Source organism: Dysidea avara, chromosome 1, assembly GCF_963678975.1.
Source record: "Dysidea avara chromosome 1, odDysAvar1.4, whole genome shotgun sequence".
NCBI lineage: Eukaryota > Metazoa > Porifera > Demospongiae > Dictyoceratida > Dysideidae > Dysidea > Dysidea avara.
The window spans coordinates 25,107,088-25,126,526 of record NC_089272.1 but is presented as its reverse complement, the minus strand read 5'-3'; the positions used below and the strand labels follow the sequence as shown (position 1 = coordinate 25,126,526).

The window sequence follows — 19,439 nt, the reverse complement described above, 5'->3', positions numbered from 1 at the left end:
ACGTGATAGATGCCAACTGCCAGCACACGTGATACTGTACATAGAACCCACAATCATTTCTGTACAAAACGATACAAATGCTATGCTGTACTGTAAGGTAATTGGAAGTACTATACATGTAGTTGTTAGGCTGAGAAACTAGGTAACTACTTGTGTCATGCATTTTCAATAACATCTGTAAAATGTACGTAGTTTCATGTAGATATGATCGTCCAAAGATTGCATGAGAGTAATACAGTTCGAGCTGGTCAGTTAGTTGGTTCAGCTCCAGATTATTGGTCTGGCTCGGGCCTGATCAACCAGACTGTCTCCTCTGGCCTTGCATTTGTTGTAAAAGTACAGCTTGCATTAATTTAGCTACATATATGTACTTTTGATATCATTGGGGAGGAGGAGGCTTATATAATTACAGGCCAGCCAAGTAAAATTGATAGCCCCTTCAGTCAGAACAAGTGTTTTGATAAATAACAATAACATACTTAATTACATGCACATATATAGGCTGCTGTATTTTTATTTTACGAGTGAAAATTTTCAATGTAGCAGGGACAGTTTGACATGTCATGATAGCTAGCTACTGTATGTGCCAACCACACTAAGCAAACATAGCAAATATTATGCACTTGTCAATTTCATGCCCCACCCCCCCACCCCCGGGGAGGGTGGGGGATACAGGGGATTTGACAAACCGCGGTGTCAAATTCCCCACTACTGGGGAAAAATCGGCTGTCAAATCCCCACTATGTTCCCACCCCCATAGTAGGGGATTTGACAACACCTCAAGGATGACTAAACGCATATTTCATGCATACGACTAGTAATAAACCTGCCCTGTAGCTAGTAAAATTATAGCAAGTGCGATTATTTTATTGTTTAGAGATGCAACTACCGAAAATCGGTCAGTGAATTGGACAATTGTCAATTGCTCCAGGGGTGGGGACAAGAAGCAATGTCAAATCCCCACCTGGGGTGTGGGGACGCCCGGGGGTGGGGCATGAAATTGACAAGTGCATTAATGTGTAAAATAATCATATATCACGTGAGACACGGGAGTTGGAGTACTGAATATTTGTCTCCGCTGAAACGCCCTTTCTCTTGGTTCTACAGGCGTACAAGTATTGCTGTTCATTGTAACATATAGAGAAACTATTTACCATGCCAAAAATCAGGGGAGTCAAGCCGTCTAGTGGAAATTCGACTTCACCAGCGTTCTCATTGGATAAAGAGGAGAGCGACACGTGTATCACCTGTAACAAGTTAATAACTGGTGATGCTTTTGAGTGCGTTTGGTGTAGAAAGTGGCAGCACAGAGTTTGCATTAATTTAAGTGTTGGGCAATATGGCGCTCTTTCTGATTTACCAAACAATATTGTATTTTTCTGTTCTCATTGTTTTTACAAATTGCCCAATGCCCTAATTGCTTATGACAACACTAAGGAAGTTTGTGATGTAATAGAAACTAAGCTGAACTCTGTGCAAATGGATTTATTAAACAGATTTGAGGACTTGACAGAGAAAGTAAATAATTTAGTTAGTTACAGTGAACAAGAGCCTGTTACCACTGTAGTAGAGAACACTGAGCCATCTGAACAAGTGATCCATAGCAAGGAGGTAACTGTTGAATCAATAGCATCAATGACTGCAGCAATCATATCTGAAGAAAAGGAACGGGAGAAACGGAAACTGAATTTGATTGTGCACAACCTTCCAGAATCCACATCAGCGGAAGCCAGTATTCGGAAGAATGAAGATACTCAGAATGTCACATCCTTGTTTAATAAATACATTGGAGTTAATACTCACATCAGTAATGTAACACGGATTGGTAAACAGACTGGAAGGCCCAGACTCACGAAAGTTACTTTGTCAACAAGAGAGGAAAAGTTTAAAATTCTCCACAACAGGTTGAACTTGCGTAAGAAGGAGCACCCGACTCATGTCACTAAAGTATTTATAACACCTGACTTAACCCCACAAGAGCAAATACGGAACAAACAACTACGTGCCAGGCTAAGTGAGCTCAACAAGCAGGATAAATTGTATCGGATTAAGAATGGTAAAATAGTTCTAAGAGAAGCTTCCTAATTTAGACCAACTCCATCATATCAAGCCATATAATATCAAGATCAAAATAGCTACAGAACAGATTTTAGCGATGCAGTGTCTCAAGCAAGTATTGTGATGAACTTGATCAGAAACTCTTGAATAATTTTGTAAGATATATGCGTCATACTCCTTAATGGAGGTTTGCATATTAAACTTAATAATAATAATAATGTGTACATACCTAAACCATAATAAGCTGAAGAAACAGAGGCGTCGTTTGTCACTGTAACTCGCTTTGCCGCAACTTGCTACCGGGAATCGTCTAGCGAAATGGCCCAGTTCACGCTTTTTATTCAGCTGTCACGTACTTCACTACCACTAGTTTTTCCGCACGCCGCTTATCGATTGGAAATTATAAGCGCCTATTTCGTAGCAGGCGCCAACCGATAAGGGCCGTGCGGAGAAAAAGTGGTCCGGCTGTCCACGCGAGACTACTAACTAGCCAGTGCAGAATAATCGTTTAGTCGCAACCGGTGTCTGATTCTTCATTTCTCTCAACAACACGGCATAACTTACTAAACTATCCATTCAACCTCAGTAGCTAAGTGCTCAAATTTCCTTTCTTTGGCCCTTTTCTGTTACATCTTTGATATTGTTAGCTAGGTAAAGTACTGTTCTTAGGTTATCAGTTCCAGTTTGCCAGGTTAGGTAATCCAAAGGCTGCAGCACATGTTGCTGTCACTGAGACCTTCAGTGCTGGTCACTGTAGCTGCTTTAATAATAAAATATGCCGCGGAGGCGAGCGGCTCATCTAAGTAATTAAATTTTGCACATGTCAGATTTTCATTGGTGTGTCCATGCATATAAAGGAGTCTGCTTTAGATCTCAATTTGATTTTAACCAATGGCCATCATGCACCATGGTTGAGGAAACCACGAGTAAGACCAGGCATCAGACTATCCGGCACTCAGACAATATGCAAAGTAAAATGCATAATTATTAATGACACCTTTACGTTAAAAAAGAATGGATGAAAATAATAAATAAACAGTAACCTATAAGACTATAATCACTGCCAGCATATACCACTCACCACAAAAAAAAAGCTACAGAGCTATTGTGTGTATATTAGATGTATGATTTGGTTGAATAATACATGGATGGGATTTTAACTAAATGCCTTAAAATACAGTTTACTTATGAAAGTTAAAAGTGTTTAACATCAATAATTATTATTATTTTATAAGCACTTAACTGGTATGAAGGTGTTACAATTGTGTGGTTGATTTGAAATACTATGAAATATGTACTCATTCTAGCTACAAATGCAAACAATTTGTGTTACTTGCTGTCTTAGTCTGCTGGCAGTATGTACATGTATATAGCTACTGCCTATATTGTATATCATGAATAGTAGTAAGGGACTCTCTGAACTATGAGCTCAACAAAATTCTCCATGGTAAACATTGTTTTAGCACTTTTATGATTGTACGTACATTGCATGAAATCATTTTGTCCTAATAAAGGTGTCCACACACACACACACACTGATGTGATCATCCACACCCATGAGGTTGTGTGGAGATAAGAAATACTGTTTAGTTGTTAACACCATACAATACCTGTATTTCCATCCACTTCAAAACACAAATTAGAATCATATTAGTAGCTAATGAGGTCAGCAATTAAACTGGTAAAATCCCCTTCTATATAAGTAGCCACCCAACCCAAAACAAATCCCTCTGATCTCATGATTAGTGCTGCTTATATTTGGATAATGATATTGTTACAATATTGTTTGTACATTGTGGTTATGTAACTGGTTTGCAAAGAGGGGCTTTCTAGCTATGTATATACTCACAATTGTCATTCACAGTTTCAATAAATGTTTGACAATTTATATGAAAATACTAGGCTACATAATGATGATCAGACTAGCTTTAATCATAATTATTTGCAATTGTCAACTCAAACATACATGAAGGCATTTCTAGCCACCGATTAGCTTAGTACTTATAATCACAAGTCATTGCCTTGAATTACAGATGATTTTGTGAATATTCTAATAGGTGCACGGGTACCTTAATTGGACCATGCGTACAATTCTAATTATTTCATGTGTGATATTAAGGCAGCCTGGTTTGAATGTATTGTTACTGCATGAAACATTTATGTATACGCATATACTGCTGCAGCAGCAACCTCTTTGATCTGCTCTTTTACATGTACACATAAAGTAGCACTATATGTTTAGAAAAAGATTCGATTAGTAACAAACCTATTATGTCCTCTGAAAATTGAATCCATAACATTAAGTATACAGACATGTGGAATAGGTGGGAAAGAAACATTTTGTAATGTTGTGGTGTACAGGTAGCATGATTGCAGTGCAGTGTACAATACAATAATTCAGTGAAATAAACTCACATAGTTTACTACATACATAGCTATACCTTTCTTGACCACTGTACTCTAATAGCATGTAAAGGGGTTGATAACACATCAGAATGTACATGTACATACATTTGACAAAGTTAAATTGTATCTACAACAAGTTATGTGTTCACTACAAAGCTACGGTATATTTACATCACAAGTACAAGTATCCCAATAACATCATCAGTGTTGATAACTCTCATAAGCAGGATTATTATCCATGATCACTTTATCACTTGTACCATAGGCTGGATTTTGTTGTAACTTAATGTCTTCAGTATTGTGGCTGGGTGGTTGTACTGTGTCATATATCACAGTTGGGTTAGTACAGGATTGTACTGAAGACTCCTGCATCAGTGTTCCTCGCTTTTTCCCCTCAAATGCATTTTTCATAAATACATAGGTGATGATGAAGGTGATGATGGCAGTAGTAGTAACTGATAGGAGGAAAGTGAGTGAACAAGACAAGGCAACAGCAGCTCCAGTGGATAGTGAATCTGATGGACATTTTTCCTCAGTGGATAGTGAATCTGATGGACATTTTTCTGTATTAATTGAAAGAAAACAAGATCAAGTACAGTATAAATGCACTACATATGCCAACATATACGGTATATCCAGTATACATATATATGTACTAGATGAAGCACTGCCGTGGGTGCTATACGGGAAATATAGCACGAAAAGAGTGGGCGAGAGACAAATATAGCACGAGGTGAAACCAAGTGCTATATTTCGTCTCAAGACCACTCTTTGAGTGCTGTATTTCCCGTATAGCACGAGCAAAAGGCAGTGCTTTATCTGGTATAGAGAACTGTCAACTTGAGGTACACACAAGACACAAGAAACAATTAGAAACTCATGGAGGAGTGTTATCATCGGTAGAATAGGCATTGCTCCTGTGTTTCGCCTGTGTTGCACTGTGCTGCGCCTTTATTAGTGGTTTTGTGAGACTAGTCCGTCTTCTCAATACTTAAAGTTTTTGATTGTGGTACTTTAATAAACATATTTCCATGATATTCTTAGGACTCGTCCGTTCATGTGAGCAAAACATACTAAGAACATTCACTGCTGTTGACCACAAGCAACCATCATCAAAATCTTCAAGTGTGTCTATTAATTAAATCCAGTGATTTTCCTCTTACTGGTTGGGTTGACTGGTCAGCCAGCACAGTCAGGCTATCAGCCTACACTGGCTTGGTTGATTGGTTGTACTGACCAGAATGAGTAATTACTCACTCAAAGTAGGCTTATCAGCCTACAAAATAATCCTGGCAGTTCTATAACTACCTGATATAGAACTGTGGTCTATAAAAGTGTTCTATAACTGCCCAATATAGAACACTTGTACCTTTATGGCACATATAGAACACTTTTTTGCTTTGATACTCCCACACAAAGTTCTTTATATATATATATATATATATATATATCCACACAAAAACAGCCAAGCTGTGAAAAAATGGTGCGGCCTTAAAAAGCCTGGATGAAAAAAGTTGTAAAATCAAAGGTGGCAGCCAAGAAATGGCTGCAATGATGTTAATGCTAATAAATTTTAACAATGCACACAGCTATTATTAAAAATTATTAGCATTAACATCATTGCAGCCATTTCTTGGCTGCCACCTTTGATTTTACAACTTTTTTCACCCAGGCTTACGGCCGCACCATTTTTTCACAGCTTGCATGGCTGTTTGTGCATGGATTTCACTTTTTTGTACTTTTTATGGTCCCAAAACCAGCCTATGGCTGACATTGAGGTTTGTTTTAACTCAAATTTCTTCTTTTCTATGTTGATACAATGATGATTATTGAAGACAGACTTATAAATGTATTTCATTGCATGATTTAATTCAATATTTGATAATATTATTGTAATACTCTAATAGAGTGCACATTTTTTTGAGGACTTCTAATAGAACATACATAGAATATGCACTACATATGCAAACATATACGGTATATATATCTAATCCAAAACAGCCAGGCTGTAAAAAAAGTGTGCGGCCCTCAAAAAGGCTATGGTGAAAAAAGATGTGAAATCCAAGGTGGCGGCCAAGAAATGGCTGGGATGGTAGGTTAATGGTAAAAATTTTAATAATGACAATTCAGGTGAATTTGGTGCCGCTTGGTCTTGGCACAAAATTCACCTGAATTGTCATTATTAAAATTTTTACCATTAACCTACCATCACAGCCATTTCTTGGCCGCCACCTTGGATTTCACATCCTTTTTCACCATAGTCTTTTTGAGTGCAGCACACTTTTTTTACAGCTTGGCTGTTTTGGATTAGATTTCATTTCTTTTTGTATTTGTATACCCCAAAGCCGGCCTATGGTCGGCTTTGGGACTTTTTTAACCTATTTTTTTTTCTTTACCACAGGAAGAAGAAAAGATGAAGTAGATGTGCTTTAAATATTTTATCAGTAAATGTACAAATTATATATATAATACATATATTGATTACAGAAGTCTCCATGGTGGTTTCTTTGTAACTGAACACTCTACAAGGTGACTTCTTCTAGATGCTCTCTCTACAGGGTGAATTGTTTGTAGCTGAACGATCTACAAGGTAACTTCTTCTAGCTGATCTCCCTACAGGGTGATTTGTTTGTAGCTGAATTCTGTACAGGTGATTTGTTTGCAGCTGAGCTCTTTACAGAATGATTTCTTTGTAGCTGAACTCTCTACAAGGTAACTTCTTCTAACTGATCTTTCTATAGGCTAGGGTAATTTGTGGCTGAATTTTCTACAGGGTGATTTCTTTGCAGCTGAACTCTCTACATGGTGGTTTCTTTGTAGCTGAACTCTCTACAAGGTAACTTCTTCTAGCTGATCTCTCTACAGGGTGATTTGTTTGTAGCTGAATGATTTACAAGGTAACTTCTTCTAGCTGATCTCTCTACAGGGTGATTTGTTTGTAGCTGAATTCTGCACAGGTGATTTGTTTGCAGCTGAGCTCTTTACAGAATGGTTTCTTTGTAGCTGAACTCTCTACAAGGTAACTTCTTCTAACTGATCTTTCTACAGGGCAATTTGTTTGTGGCTGAATTTTCTACAGGGTGATTTCTTTGCAGCTAAACTCTCTACATGGTGGTTTCTTTGTAGCTGAACTCTCTACAAGATAACTTCTTCTAGCTGATTAGTGATCTCTCTACAGGGTGATTTGTTTGTAGCTGAACGATCTACAAGGTAACTTCTTCTAGCTGATCTCTCTACAGGGTGATTTGTTTGTAGCTGAATTCTGCACAGGTGATTTGTTTGCAGCTGAGCTCTTTACAGAATGGTTTCTTTGTAGCTGAACTCTCTACAAGGTAACTTCTTCTAACTGATCTTTCTACAGGGCAATTTGTTTGTGGCTGAATTTTCTACAGGGTGATTTCTTTGCAGCTAAACTCTCTACATGGTGGTTTCTTTGTAGCTGAACTCTCTACAAGATAACTTCTTCTAGCTGATTAGTGATCTCTCTACAGGGTGATTTGTTTGTAGCTGAACGATCTACAAGGTAACTTCTTCTAGCTGATCTCTCTACAGGGTGATTTGTTCGTAGCTGAATTCTGTACAGGTGATTTGTTTGCAGCTGAGTTCTTTACAAAATGGTTTCTTTGTAGCTGAACTCTCTACAAGGTAACTTCTTCTAACTGATCTTTCTACAGGGTGATTAGTTTGTAGCTGAACTATCTACACGGTAATTTCTTCTAGCTGATCTCTCTATAGGGTGATATATTTGTAGCTGAATTCTGTACAGGTGATTTGTTTGCAGCTGAACTCTCTACATGGTGGTTTCTTTGTAGCTGAACTCTCTTCAAGGTAACTTTTCTAGCTGATGTCTCTACAAGGTCATTAGTCTGTAGCTGAACTCTCTACATGGTGGTTTCTTTGTAACTGAACTTTCTACAAGGTGACTTCTTCTAGCTGATCTTTCTACAGGGTGATTTGTTTGTAGCTGAACTCTCTACAAGGTAACTTCTTCTAGCTGATCTCTCTACAGGGAGATTTGTTTGTAGCTGAACTCTCTACAGGCGATTTGTTTGAAGCTGAACTCTCTAAATGATGGTTTCTTTGTAGCTGAACTCTCTACAAGATAACTTCTTCTAGCTGATGTCTCTACAGGTGATTTGTTTGCAGCTGAACTCTCTACATGATGGTTTCTTTGTAGCTGAACTCTCTACAAGGTAACTTCTTATAGCTGATCTATCTACAGTGAGATTTATTTGTAGCTGAACTCTCTACATGATGGTTTCTTTGTAGCTGAACTCTCTGCAAGGTAACTTCTTTATTGATCTCTCTACAGGGCGATTTGTTTGTAGCTGAACTCTCTACATGGTGGTTTCTTTGTAGCTGAACTCTACAAGGTGATTTCTTCTAGCTGAACTATCTCTTTCCATAGTTGCATGAACTCCCTACAAGGTAACTTCTTCTAGCTGATCTCTCTACAGGGTGAATTGTTTGTAGCTGACCTCTCTACAGGGTGACTTGTTTGTAGCTGATCTCTATACAGGTTTCTTGTTTGTAGCTGATCTCTTGAATTCTCTTCAGGGTGACTGCTCTATTAGGATGACTGCTCTATTAGAGTATCTCGATCTCGCACTTGCTGCACCAATTGGATTTCGTGTTATAACTCTGTGACTTTAAGTCTGATTCTTCTACACCATTGATGAGCCTTTCTAAGATGATTACTCCATCTGCACAACGATTTTCAAAGCATTACCCCAAGCGGTTTATCTGGTAGGCGTGGCAAGTAGTCGTTTTTTTATTAGCTAATCTCGATTACATAAATGTTACCCACTGTTGGTTTTTTCGTTGTGTCTTCCTGGTTTTTAGCTCGATTTCTTTCAAACCACAAAAGGTTTGAGGTTCAATAGTTAACCTATTCACCCACCGATTTTCAGCTTCTTCCCATACGCGGTTTACCCTGTAGGCGTGACAACATATTGGTGTTATTTTTCGTGAATAACCGCTCATAACTCTTTGCCTGTTTATCGTATTCCAGCCAAAGTTGGTACCGAGATGCGCCTTTATACCCCCCTTCTGTGTGCCAAATTTCAAGACAATCGAATATAGCGTTTTATAGCAGTTTTTGTAAGTGTGCAACAAGAGGAAGAAAAATAAGAAGAAACAAAAACGAAGAAACTAAGCCAATTTTTGAAGTCGCATATCTCGGGAACACTTGAAGTGATTTCGCTCAAATTTGGAATGTGGAGTGCTGAAGTTGGAGGGCATGTTCACAGCAAAAATCGTCTTGTTTCATCAAGGAAGCACAGAGCTACGGAGGTGCGAAAATTGCGTTTTCTTTCTTCCTGTCAATATACTCACAGGTGTTGCGCGCCGGCTTCTTGGGCCGCACGACACACTACTGTGTGTCTTGATACCATGTGACCAAATTCTACTAAACCAGCTTTTAGTCTAATGACAACATAAACAATAAAATATTCTAATTTTACAGTAAGAAAATAAACAGAACTAAATAGAACGGGTATTACACTATTGATGAAAAACTATATAAAGATGGAGAATTGGAAACACTCCCAGATCCAATCTTAAAGCTACCATTTCAACTTTTTCTTGGGATGCATGTCCCAGATCCCCCTATAATAGGCTAGAAAACAGATGCAAAAAAACTTAGACTGCTGGTATTGTTATAACATGACAAGCACAAGGAAGAATTAGGAATTTTAGGGAGCAAAGCAACAAAAAATAGTGAAACAAGGGAGGTCATCTATATAGACCTGGTGGACTATTAATCCCTATTTCAGTCTACCCATGGGACTAGTAGTATAATATCTTCAGGTGTAGGTGACCTCCCTTAAGGTTACGGAATAGTTTAAAATGCGTGGGCGGAACAAATTACAAAACCTGCTTTATACCAAGCAGCGATAAATAATTTCAACAACTATGTTGTGTTAGCAATACAACTACTTGTGCTTGTTTGTTTTTACTGCAGAACAATGACTGTTCTTGGGTGTGTGGTCCACAATAGAGTGATGTTTTATAAAAACGCGCCACCAAAAACCAGACTAACAGATTACTGAATCCTTATAATTTCAACACAAGTGACTAAACAACTAAAATATCTAAGTCCTGTGGAAGCGATTTTTTAAGTTACTGGTTGTATAGACGTTTTATTGAACTTTTAGTAGTTTTTTCGAGTGAAACAAGCTCTTTGAAGGCTTGTATCTGAGTCACTGGGAAGAAACACGCCAAAAACGCTTCCACAGGACCTAATAAATTTAATATACAACATAACTATGCCCCAGAAATGCCAATAGAGACTACAGCTTTTGCTGTATTTGGCAGCGGAAAACATGGTAGTGACAGCTGGAGCTGAGCAATGTATGGGCTGGTTTACTTGTGTTACTACAAATTGTAGCGTTCCACCTGCCTCAAACTACAGTGTAGCTACATAAAAACATTAAATATGAAGGGCTTCACCTTCATTTAAAACTTTTCACGCTGCTAGACTGGTTTAATGGGCTTCTCAAAAAGTATCGATAGGCATTCAAAATTTTGAATGATTACCCGTGATTATACCATAACCTTAATTTAAATATGCACATTTTACTAACATTTAGTACAAATTCACTAGAAACCAAAGCAAACCAAAGTCAAACTTGTTATCCAGCATCTTCGTGCGTATTAAGTGCCTCTAAAAATAATTATCGTATTGCTGTTATTAAGATATTCAGAGCCTTTTAAACAGCTTTTAAGACTTCACAACCATCTGCAAAGGCTAAAATCAACAGTGATACACTGATTATTTGCTGTTTCAAAAATATAGCAATTAATAAGAGAATGTGGCTCTCCTCAACCACCTAGCTACCAACTTAGCCTGTCTGTGCCCCTCCCCTTGCCAGTTTCTGGATCCGCCCCTGGGTATTGTGAAGCTGGTTTTAGGGTAATTTTTGGCCAGAAAAACTCCAACCTCCATGATCCTTAATATACATGTGATAAGAAGGGATTGAGTAAAAAAAACCTCAAAGCCAGTTTATGGTTGGCTTTGGGATATATAAACAAAAGAAGTGATCCATGCAAAAACAGCTAAGCTGTTAAGGGTGCACCCATTCAAATACCTGGGTGAAAAGCAAAGTTATGCAGATGCAGCCATTTCATGGCCGCCACCTTTGATTTCACAACTCAGGCTTTTTGAAGGCCACATACACCCTTTTTATACAGCTTGGCTTTTTTGCATGGATTCAGCTTTCTCCTATAATGTATAACAGGAAACTTTCAAATTATTGGTATAAAACTTTGATTGGTGAAAACAACTTTGGCAAATTACCATGCTTTGTCATAATCCCTTTGCATATAGAATAGATAGCTGGATTATATTTGGCACAGCAAATTAAAGGACAGTTTGCCAATGTTTTATTATGCTGCCAAAGTTTTCTACTATATTGTATATATGTCATAAAGATTTAATGTTTTAAAACTAGGTACTGTATGGTGGTCAGTTTGCTTTGGTTTGTAGTATCATTCATGCACGTATTATGTACTTCATTAATTTTACTAAAGGTTTTCATTTTCAAGGAAGTATAACTTGAACAAATCACTTTAAACCATCAACAATGCTCAGAACTATCTTCTTTGCTGTTATACAGTATGTTTATGGTGTTTTATTATAAAATTCTTTGACAAAGCCTTGAATCAGTTTGATCTTCATTTTGTACATTACAAGGGAACGTGCCACCTTTTGATTTGAAGAGGTACACTACTTCTGGTAGCCTACAAAGCCCTCACTATTATTTTTCAGTTGTTACAACACTTACACAGCCTATCAGGAAAGCTATTCACACTGTATTCAGAAATCACTAATGCAAAAATAATGTGCTGTAAGGAAGACAAGAATTGAGACCACAGATATATGCTGAGTGCAAATTGCGTCCTATCAATATACCCACAATGTGGCTCACTGGCATTCCTGGCCACAAGACACACAGTAGTCTTGAGTAAGGTAACAATACTACAGTATAATACATATTACACAATTCCTATGTGATCTTACCAGTTGTCTGTGGAACCATCGATTGTGTTCTCAGCATACTAGCAGACATCCCTGTTGTGCTCCTAGATATCCCTGTTGTACTGCTAGACATCACTATTGTATTGCTTGACATCCCTGCTGAACTGCTAGACATCACTATTGTACTGCTAGACATCCCTGTTGTACTGCTAGACATCCCTGCTGGACTGCTAGACATCACCATTGTACTGCTAGATGTCACAATTGCACTAGTAGACATCACTGGTGGAGATTCTGAAGTTACATATAGGAATGTATAACAAAAACAACAGGATACATGAATGTGATGATTGAGTTTTGTACACTACATGAAATTTAGGTTGAATGCAGAGAAATTCCCAAATCCCAGCTGTCGTGGCTTCTTTGGCACATGTCTAGATTGCATACAGGTATTTCCTGAGCAACTGATGTCTGGGGTTGTTCTTGGTATCCAATGAAGTTTGATGTTAAGACCATGACTAACTGAATTAACATATGCTTTAGCTTCTCACAGGTATCTAGTGGGACAGTACTTATAAAGAAATACAAACCCTAAATTTACGTTTTTGAGATTGAATTTTGAAGAACTTACACTGAAATATTATTCACTACTAAGCGGTGCTGGGTACTAACTAAACATGAAATACACATAAGGATTTTTCTTCCAATGTGGCACATGATGGGTACTTGTACTGCTGATATACTGTATACACACTTGCACTAAAGTAGTTTGAAAAAAGTTTGAACCAGGGACTTCCACACCTAACACACAAATCCTTAACAATGCACTGGGCCACTGTTACAGTATCACAACTGTTCACCTCACTTATTTTCTACTTTATAAATAGACGTTCTAATTTACCAATGGAAATTCTAGAACACTCTATAAAGTCCTTAGAGTGTCACACGGTATGGGAGCACTGTATATATAGTAGGCTTGGGATTTTCTGGCTAAATATATCACTCTAAAACCAGCCTCACAATACCTTAATGACACTTTGGCAGTATTGGTTAGGTATAACCAAGCCCAAAATGCCTTCAGTATGACCTGAAATTCTTCAAAAAATTTACTACAAAATTACATGTATACATATATATATATATATATTTAGTGGGATTTTCCACTACCTGCCTGACTGACTGACTAACTAACTAACTAACTGACTGACTGACTGACTGACTAATGCCTTGAGATAAGCAGCATAACTTGATAACGGCTAAGGATATGAGGCATGATTTTTTCACTGTTCAACATCACTTCAGCCTGACAGGTGATTTTTGGCCTACACCAGTACATAGAATGCATACATCATGGATTTACCTGTGCCCCCATTTATCTTGCTGACTGTACAAGGCGTTGATTTGCAGTAGTTCTGTGTGATAGCTTCCCTACGTTTGACAGGAATAATCATCCAGGTGACTGGATTGATTGCAGAGGTCCTTCTCCTAGTGTTCTTCATTTGTAACGTAGCTGAAAATGAATATATAATGGCTACTTCACTAACTCAGTAATTCATGGGTGGCTCCAAAGGGTTTCTGTCTAAGGTTTCCAGAAACTGGTCAAGTGTATTCAAGCAGTTAAAATATATATTTTGCATTTTAAAGGCAAAAGATGTCCAGATCACAGTCACTCTAAAAATAGTCACAGTATTAGAGAAGCTATGTAGCTATAAATAAGGATTTTTATGTACATTATCAGTGATATTAATGTACACTTATTTATTCTCAGCCAAGGGCATCGGAACTGGGGGGCCATGGCCCCATACTATTTTCAAAAACATGTTTTGTCCCCCCCTTTCCATTTTTTGGCCAAGTATATAGCCAGTCAGCCAAAGTTATATACACAGAGAAATACATACCTCCATATGAGAAGCCATACAACCATCATGCAAAAACACTCTCTGGGGGTGTGGAATCACCAGTCCACTGCAACTGTCAAGCTATTCATTGTACTGTATTAAACACAAAAGCACCTGTAGTTTTATTTCTGTTATGCTTGCACGTGATAACTGTTGTTCAAATATTCCCTGGATCCCATGCTGTGAGAAGTATAAACAGTAGAAAGAGTGCCACATCTGTGGCATTATATGATGTTGGAAAGATTTAACTCAAATTGAGGGTGGGAGTTGCTGACTGCCAACAATTAAACCAGAAATTATGAAGACTTTGGTGAAGTTGATTTATCAAGTAGTCTAAAGAGAAACATACAAGGATGCTGAAAATGGAAGTGGCCAACCATTAATGCAATGTGATATTCATGCGATCTAGACTCAGTTTGGAAACACCTGCTAAAGCAGACATCCTGCTTGTAGTTCATTAAAAGTAACGATGTTTCATTTTGTTGATAACAAATATGTAAAGCTAGCATAAAGAGAAGACCTTTACATGGACATGATTTCTCATGTGATTTATACATGCATCAAGCACATGCAGAGGTGTAGAGTAGCGTAGCAGCATTAGCAGAATGGGGAGTAAAGAGATATAGCTATGCAGTATAGGTGTAGGGCTATTAGCTAGTAATAACACACTCCACAATACCTTTATATAAACACACATATGAACTGGTTACAGGAGCCGTATTAGTGGGACCCCACATGGGTGTAGATCAGTTTATGGTTAGCTGTCTTGCCCCCCCCCCCCCCCCCCCCCACTCTGAAAACCATTCCTACGCCTTTGTTCTCAGCAGGCAGTCACCTTTTTTTGATCTTCACAAAAATCTATAGCTATGCTCCTGATCAGAAACCAGTCACCAAATTAATAGTTGGGGCACATGTTCAGATGAAAACAATTAGTGTGGCACCTTTCCTTCCATTTTAATGCAGTATGTGTGGGTTCACCAGTCATTATAAATGTTGCAAAAAAGTAAACAAACAAGTATAAGGGAAAATAAATATAATATTAACAAATAGTCTAATAAAACATGCAATACAATACAATTATTATAGCTTTTGTCTTCAATAATCATCATTGTGTCTCTAGATTAGGGCAAAAACAAACCCCAGAGATTTATATAGTACTAAATGAAATGTAATCCATGCAATCAAAACAAACAAACTGTGAAAGGGGTGTTGCTTTCAACAGACTGGGTGAAAAAGGTGCAAAATCAAAGGTGGCAGCCAAGAAATGGCTGCAATGATGTTAATTACACTAATAAATGCTAATAATGCACATAGCCATTTTCACATTTATTAGCATAAACACCATTGCAGCCATTTCTTGGCATTCACTTTTGACTTCACAACCTTAGAATGGACTATGTATGGAGCAAAGCATATTATGTGAAAATTGTATTTTCTTTATTCCTGTTGGTGTGGCACACCAGCTTTCTAGGTCCCACATAACACACTATCTTCTACAGGGGAATACTTGAAAATTGCTGCGTACATAGCCTATCCATTGTGACAGTGCTTTTGGTGATCTAGAGTATTAAAGAGTTTCAAGCACATGTCTTTCATATTCATCTTTGTGCCTTTAGATTTGATAGAAATGTAGGTAAAACAGTCTAAAAGCAAGATTATGACCAGCTTAGGTGTATGAAAAATTGAAATCCATGAAAAAAACAGCATATATGGTATGGCTTTCAAAATGCATTTTGAAGGCCACATTGTAATTTTATAGCTGTTCCTTTTCATGAATATTATGCATAAGTGTACCTTCCATATCTTTAGTCATCACAGTCACTCTAGTAGGTCTACCATTACCAGCTGGACTTACAACACGTACAGTGATACTATATGAGGTGTTACTGGTCAATCCAGTGAATGTAATGAATGTCTTGTTGATCATCCTTATTGTACCATGAGATGGTGATATTGTAGTAATGTATCTTGATGAACCACATGATGGAGGAAGTGATGACAGAGAAACTGTAATGGTGCTAGTATTAGTATCGGTCATTAATATTGTGGGTCGATCAAATGCATCTGTAAAGGAATGCATAACATAATAAAATAAAAACATAATAATATACACAAAGTATAGTTATTCTGCCATTCCAAGCACTGGATGCTAAGAAAAACTTGGCTAATTAGTATTGGAGGTACATGTTTGGCATAGAGTTATAGCCTAGTGCCATTCTTTCCTTTAATGGAGCATGAAATATTGTGTTAACCAACAGGTGTGACCAATCTTTAGGCACCAAGTGTTTTATTAGCATCGAGGCCAAGCACCGAGTGCTTTATTTTTCATATAGCATGAGCAAGACAATGCTTTAAATGATTTATGGAACTCTCTAGCTGTGTAGCTTCATCATACACTAGGACTTGTAATTAACCTGCATTGCACAAACTATTAGAAGCCTGAATGCACACAAACTAGTTTAACAAAGTAACTCACGCATAGTTCACCATGGTTTGGCATGATAGACGTTCATTGCATATTTTGGCAGGTTTGGGTCATAATTTTTATTGTGACACATGATGAAGTATTTCCGTGATATCTCCAGGACTTGTCTGTTTACATTAACAAATGTAACAGCAACATTACCTTCTCCCACCCATCATCAAAGCATTTAGGCATATCTATAAAAGCAATCTAGTGGTAGAACTCATATTGGCTGGGGTGATTGATCACACAGTGCGGCGAGGAGTACCAGCCTTCACCGGCTTGGGCGATTAGTCATACTGGCGTGAGTACCATGGGCTATTAGCCTGCACCAGAGCATGAGAGCAACTGTTCTTTATTGCCTACAATGAGTGTTTTATTGCATCGCAAAGTGTGCTTTACTCCACAAAGAGTGCTCTATTGCACTGCAAAAAGTGCTTTATTGCAATAAAGCACTCTTTGCGGTGCAATCAAGCACTGTTTGCCCTAAAGTGTACTTTATGAAATTGAAAGTACACTTTTTCCTTTGATCTCTCCCATGCAAAGTTCTATAAAAGCTAGTAATGGATTTTCCATTTTTACAATAAAAACTGAGATTATCAGTTAAAGCATGAATTTAATCTCTTCCTTAGCAAGTCAGGTGGTGATCTCTCTTGTTTCAGTATTGTTTATTTTAATGATACATGTGTGTTTAAGCTTGCTTATACATTAGGGATGCAACAATATATCAATATGTTGCATATCGGTGAAACGTATTGAAGCCATGATACCTATTAATATTGACGTATTGACTCTATTGAAGTACATGTAAATGAACATTAGAAATGTTAATTGCTGACATTCTAATGAATTAAATTATTGTACTGAATGCTGGTAGTGTCAAAAAAGGGTCTCACCATTTCCAAATAAGTTACATGCACCTCCACTTTGCATTGTATGATATATTGCTGTATCTTGATAAAATGAAGGCAATACCAATATGCCCAAATACTGTTAGTATCATTGCAGCACTATTATTTATTTTATTTAGTTATTAAGACTTTACAGCACAAATACTGAAGGTCTGTAGGACGCCTGGTCCTACAGCTTGTTTAAAGTTGTTACAGAAAGTATGTTTGAAAAGGTGGAGAACAGAGAAAAAATCCATGACTGGACCTATGCAGCCTTGAACCTGCAGCCATCCGACATTGAACAATTTAATTAATAAGAGGATTGAAAATTTGTGAAATCTGCATTGCTAACTTGATTTACAACATTGTATGTGGCTATAACGTGCAATGCATTGCTGATCAATCCACTAATTGTGTGGAATTTAATTTATTTATTTATTTTTATTAAAGCTTTACAGTGCAAGTGCTGAAGGTCTGTAGGACACCTGGTCCTACAGCCTGCTCAAAGACCTTAGATACAAAGACATTAGCTACATAAGGTGTGTTTGAAAAGTTGCAGAAAGGAGAAAAAATCCATGACTGGACCTAGGTAGCCTCAAACCTGCAGCCATCCAATTTATGCTCGAACGCTTACAGGAGTCTACCAGGCGGTCAGGATGTGTTCTCCTTGTTATTTTTATCCATAGGAATCTTTTGTTGATCAACTTTATTGTACTATGGGATTGTGATATTGTAGCTAACATCATTCATGCAAAACAGCCAAGCTGTAAAATGGTGCAGACTTCAAAAGCCTGGATGAAATGTTGTGAAATCAAAGATGGTGGCCAAGAAATGGCTGCTGTGATGTTAACGCTAACAAAGTTTAATAATGGCTGTAGAATCAACATCATTGCAGCAATTTCTTGACTGCCAAATTTGATTTCACAACTTTTTCCACCCAGGTTTTTGAAGGCATAGGCATATCCCCTTTTTACAGCTTGGCTGTTTTGCATGAAATTTCACTTCTTGAGTTTTAAATACTCTATAGCCAGCTATAAACTGGCTTTGGTTTTAACCAATTTCTTCTTAACTACTGTACAAATACAGTGATGATTATGGAAGATATGATCAAGACACACAGTAGTGTGTCGTGCAGCCAAGAAAGCCAGTATGCCACACCATGAGTATATTTACAGAAAGAAACAAAATGTGATTTTCACGCATACGTATATAGCTGTGTGATCCATGGAATCAATTTTTGCTGCAAATGTCTGCCACCTTCAGCACTCCACATACCAAATTTGAGCAAGATTGCTTTATGCAATCATGAAATATGAGCCTTAAAAATTTGGTTTAATTTCTTTTTTTTTCTTCATTTAGGGGCTTAGATTATTCTTTTTGCACACTTTATAAAAACCATTACAAAATGCAAATGCATAGCTCAATTTTCTTGAGCTTTGGTACACTGTAAGAATGTATTACAGCACAATCACGTACCATGTTTGGTAAAAATCTGATTAATAGTCATAGAGCTATGGACAAATATTTGCGTTAAATTTTTAATGCCTACATGGTAAACCGCTTATGGGAATAATTTTAAAATTGGTATGTGTATAGGTTAACCATCATACTTCAAACCTTTTATGGTTTAAAAGAAATCACATTGACAGTTATAGAGCTACAAGACAAAAACCAAACAACTGTAAATCATGGGTCAAAATACTCTAATAGAACAGTCACCACAGGGTAAAAGGTGCATTTAAAAG

At 37.5% G+C, this 19,439-nt stretch overlaps 1 protein-coding gene across 1 annotated transcript in view; it reads right to left on the bottom strand.

The window, feature by feature from the left end:
• Window positions 1–4,367: 4,367 nt before the first annotated feature.
• The window catches only part of LOC136249250 (uncharacterized), a 56,460-nt gene continuing 41,388 nt past the window's right edge, over window positions 4,368–19,439 (bottom strand). Inside the window, exons 2-4 of the mRNA XM_066041217.1 lie at window positions 16,135–16,404; window positions 12,485–12,736; window positions 4,368–5,027 (exon numbers count right to left, since the gene is read on the bottom strand). Of these exons, the coding sequence (XP_065897289.1) occupies window positions 4,666–5,027; window positions 12,485–12,736; window positions 16,135–16,404 (884 nt within the window). The 3' untranslated portion in view covers window positions 4,368–4,665. The remainder of the gene's footprint in view (window positions 5,028–12,484; window positions 12,737–16,134; window positions 16,405–19,439) is intronic.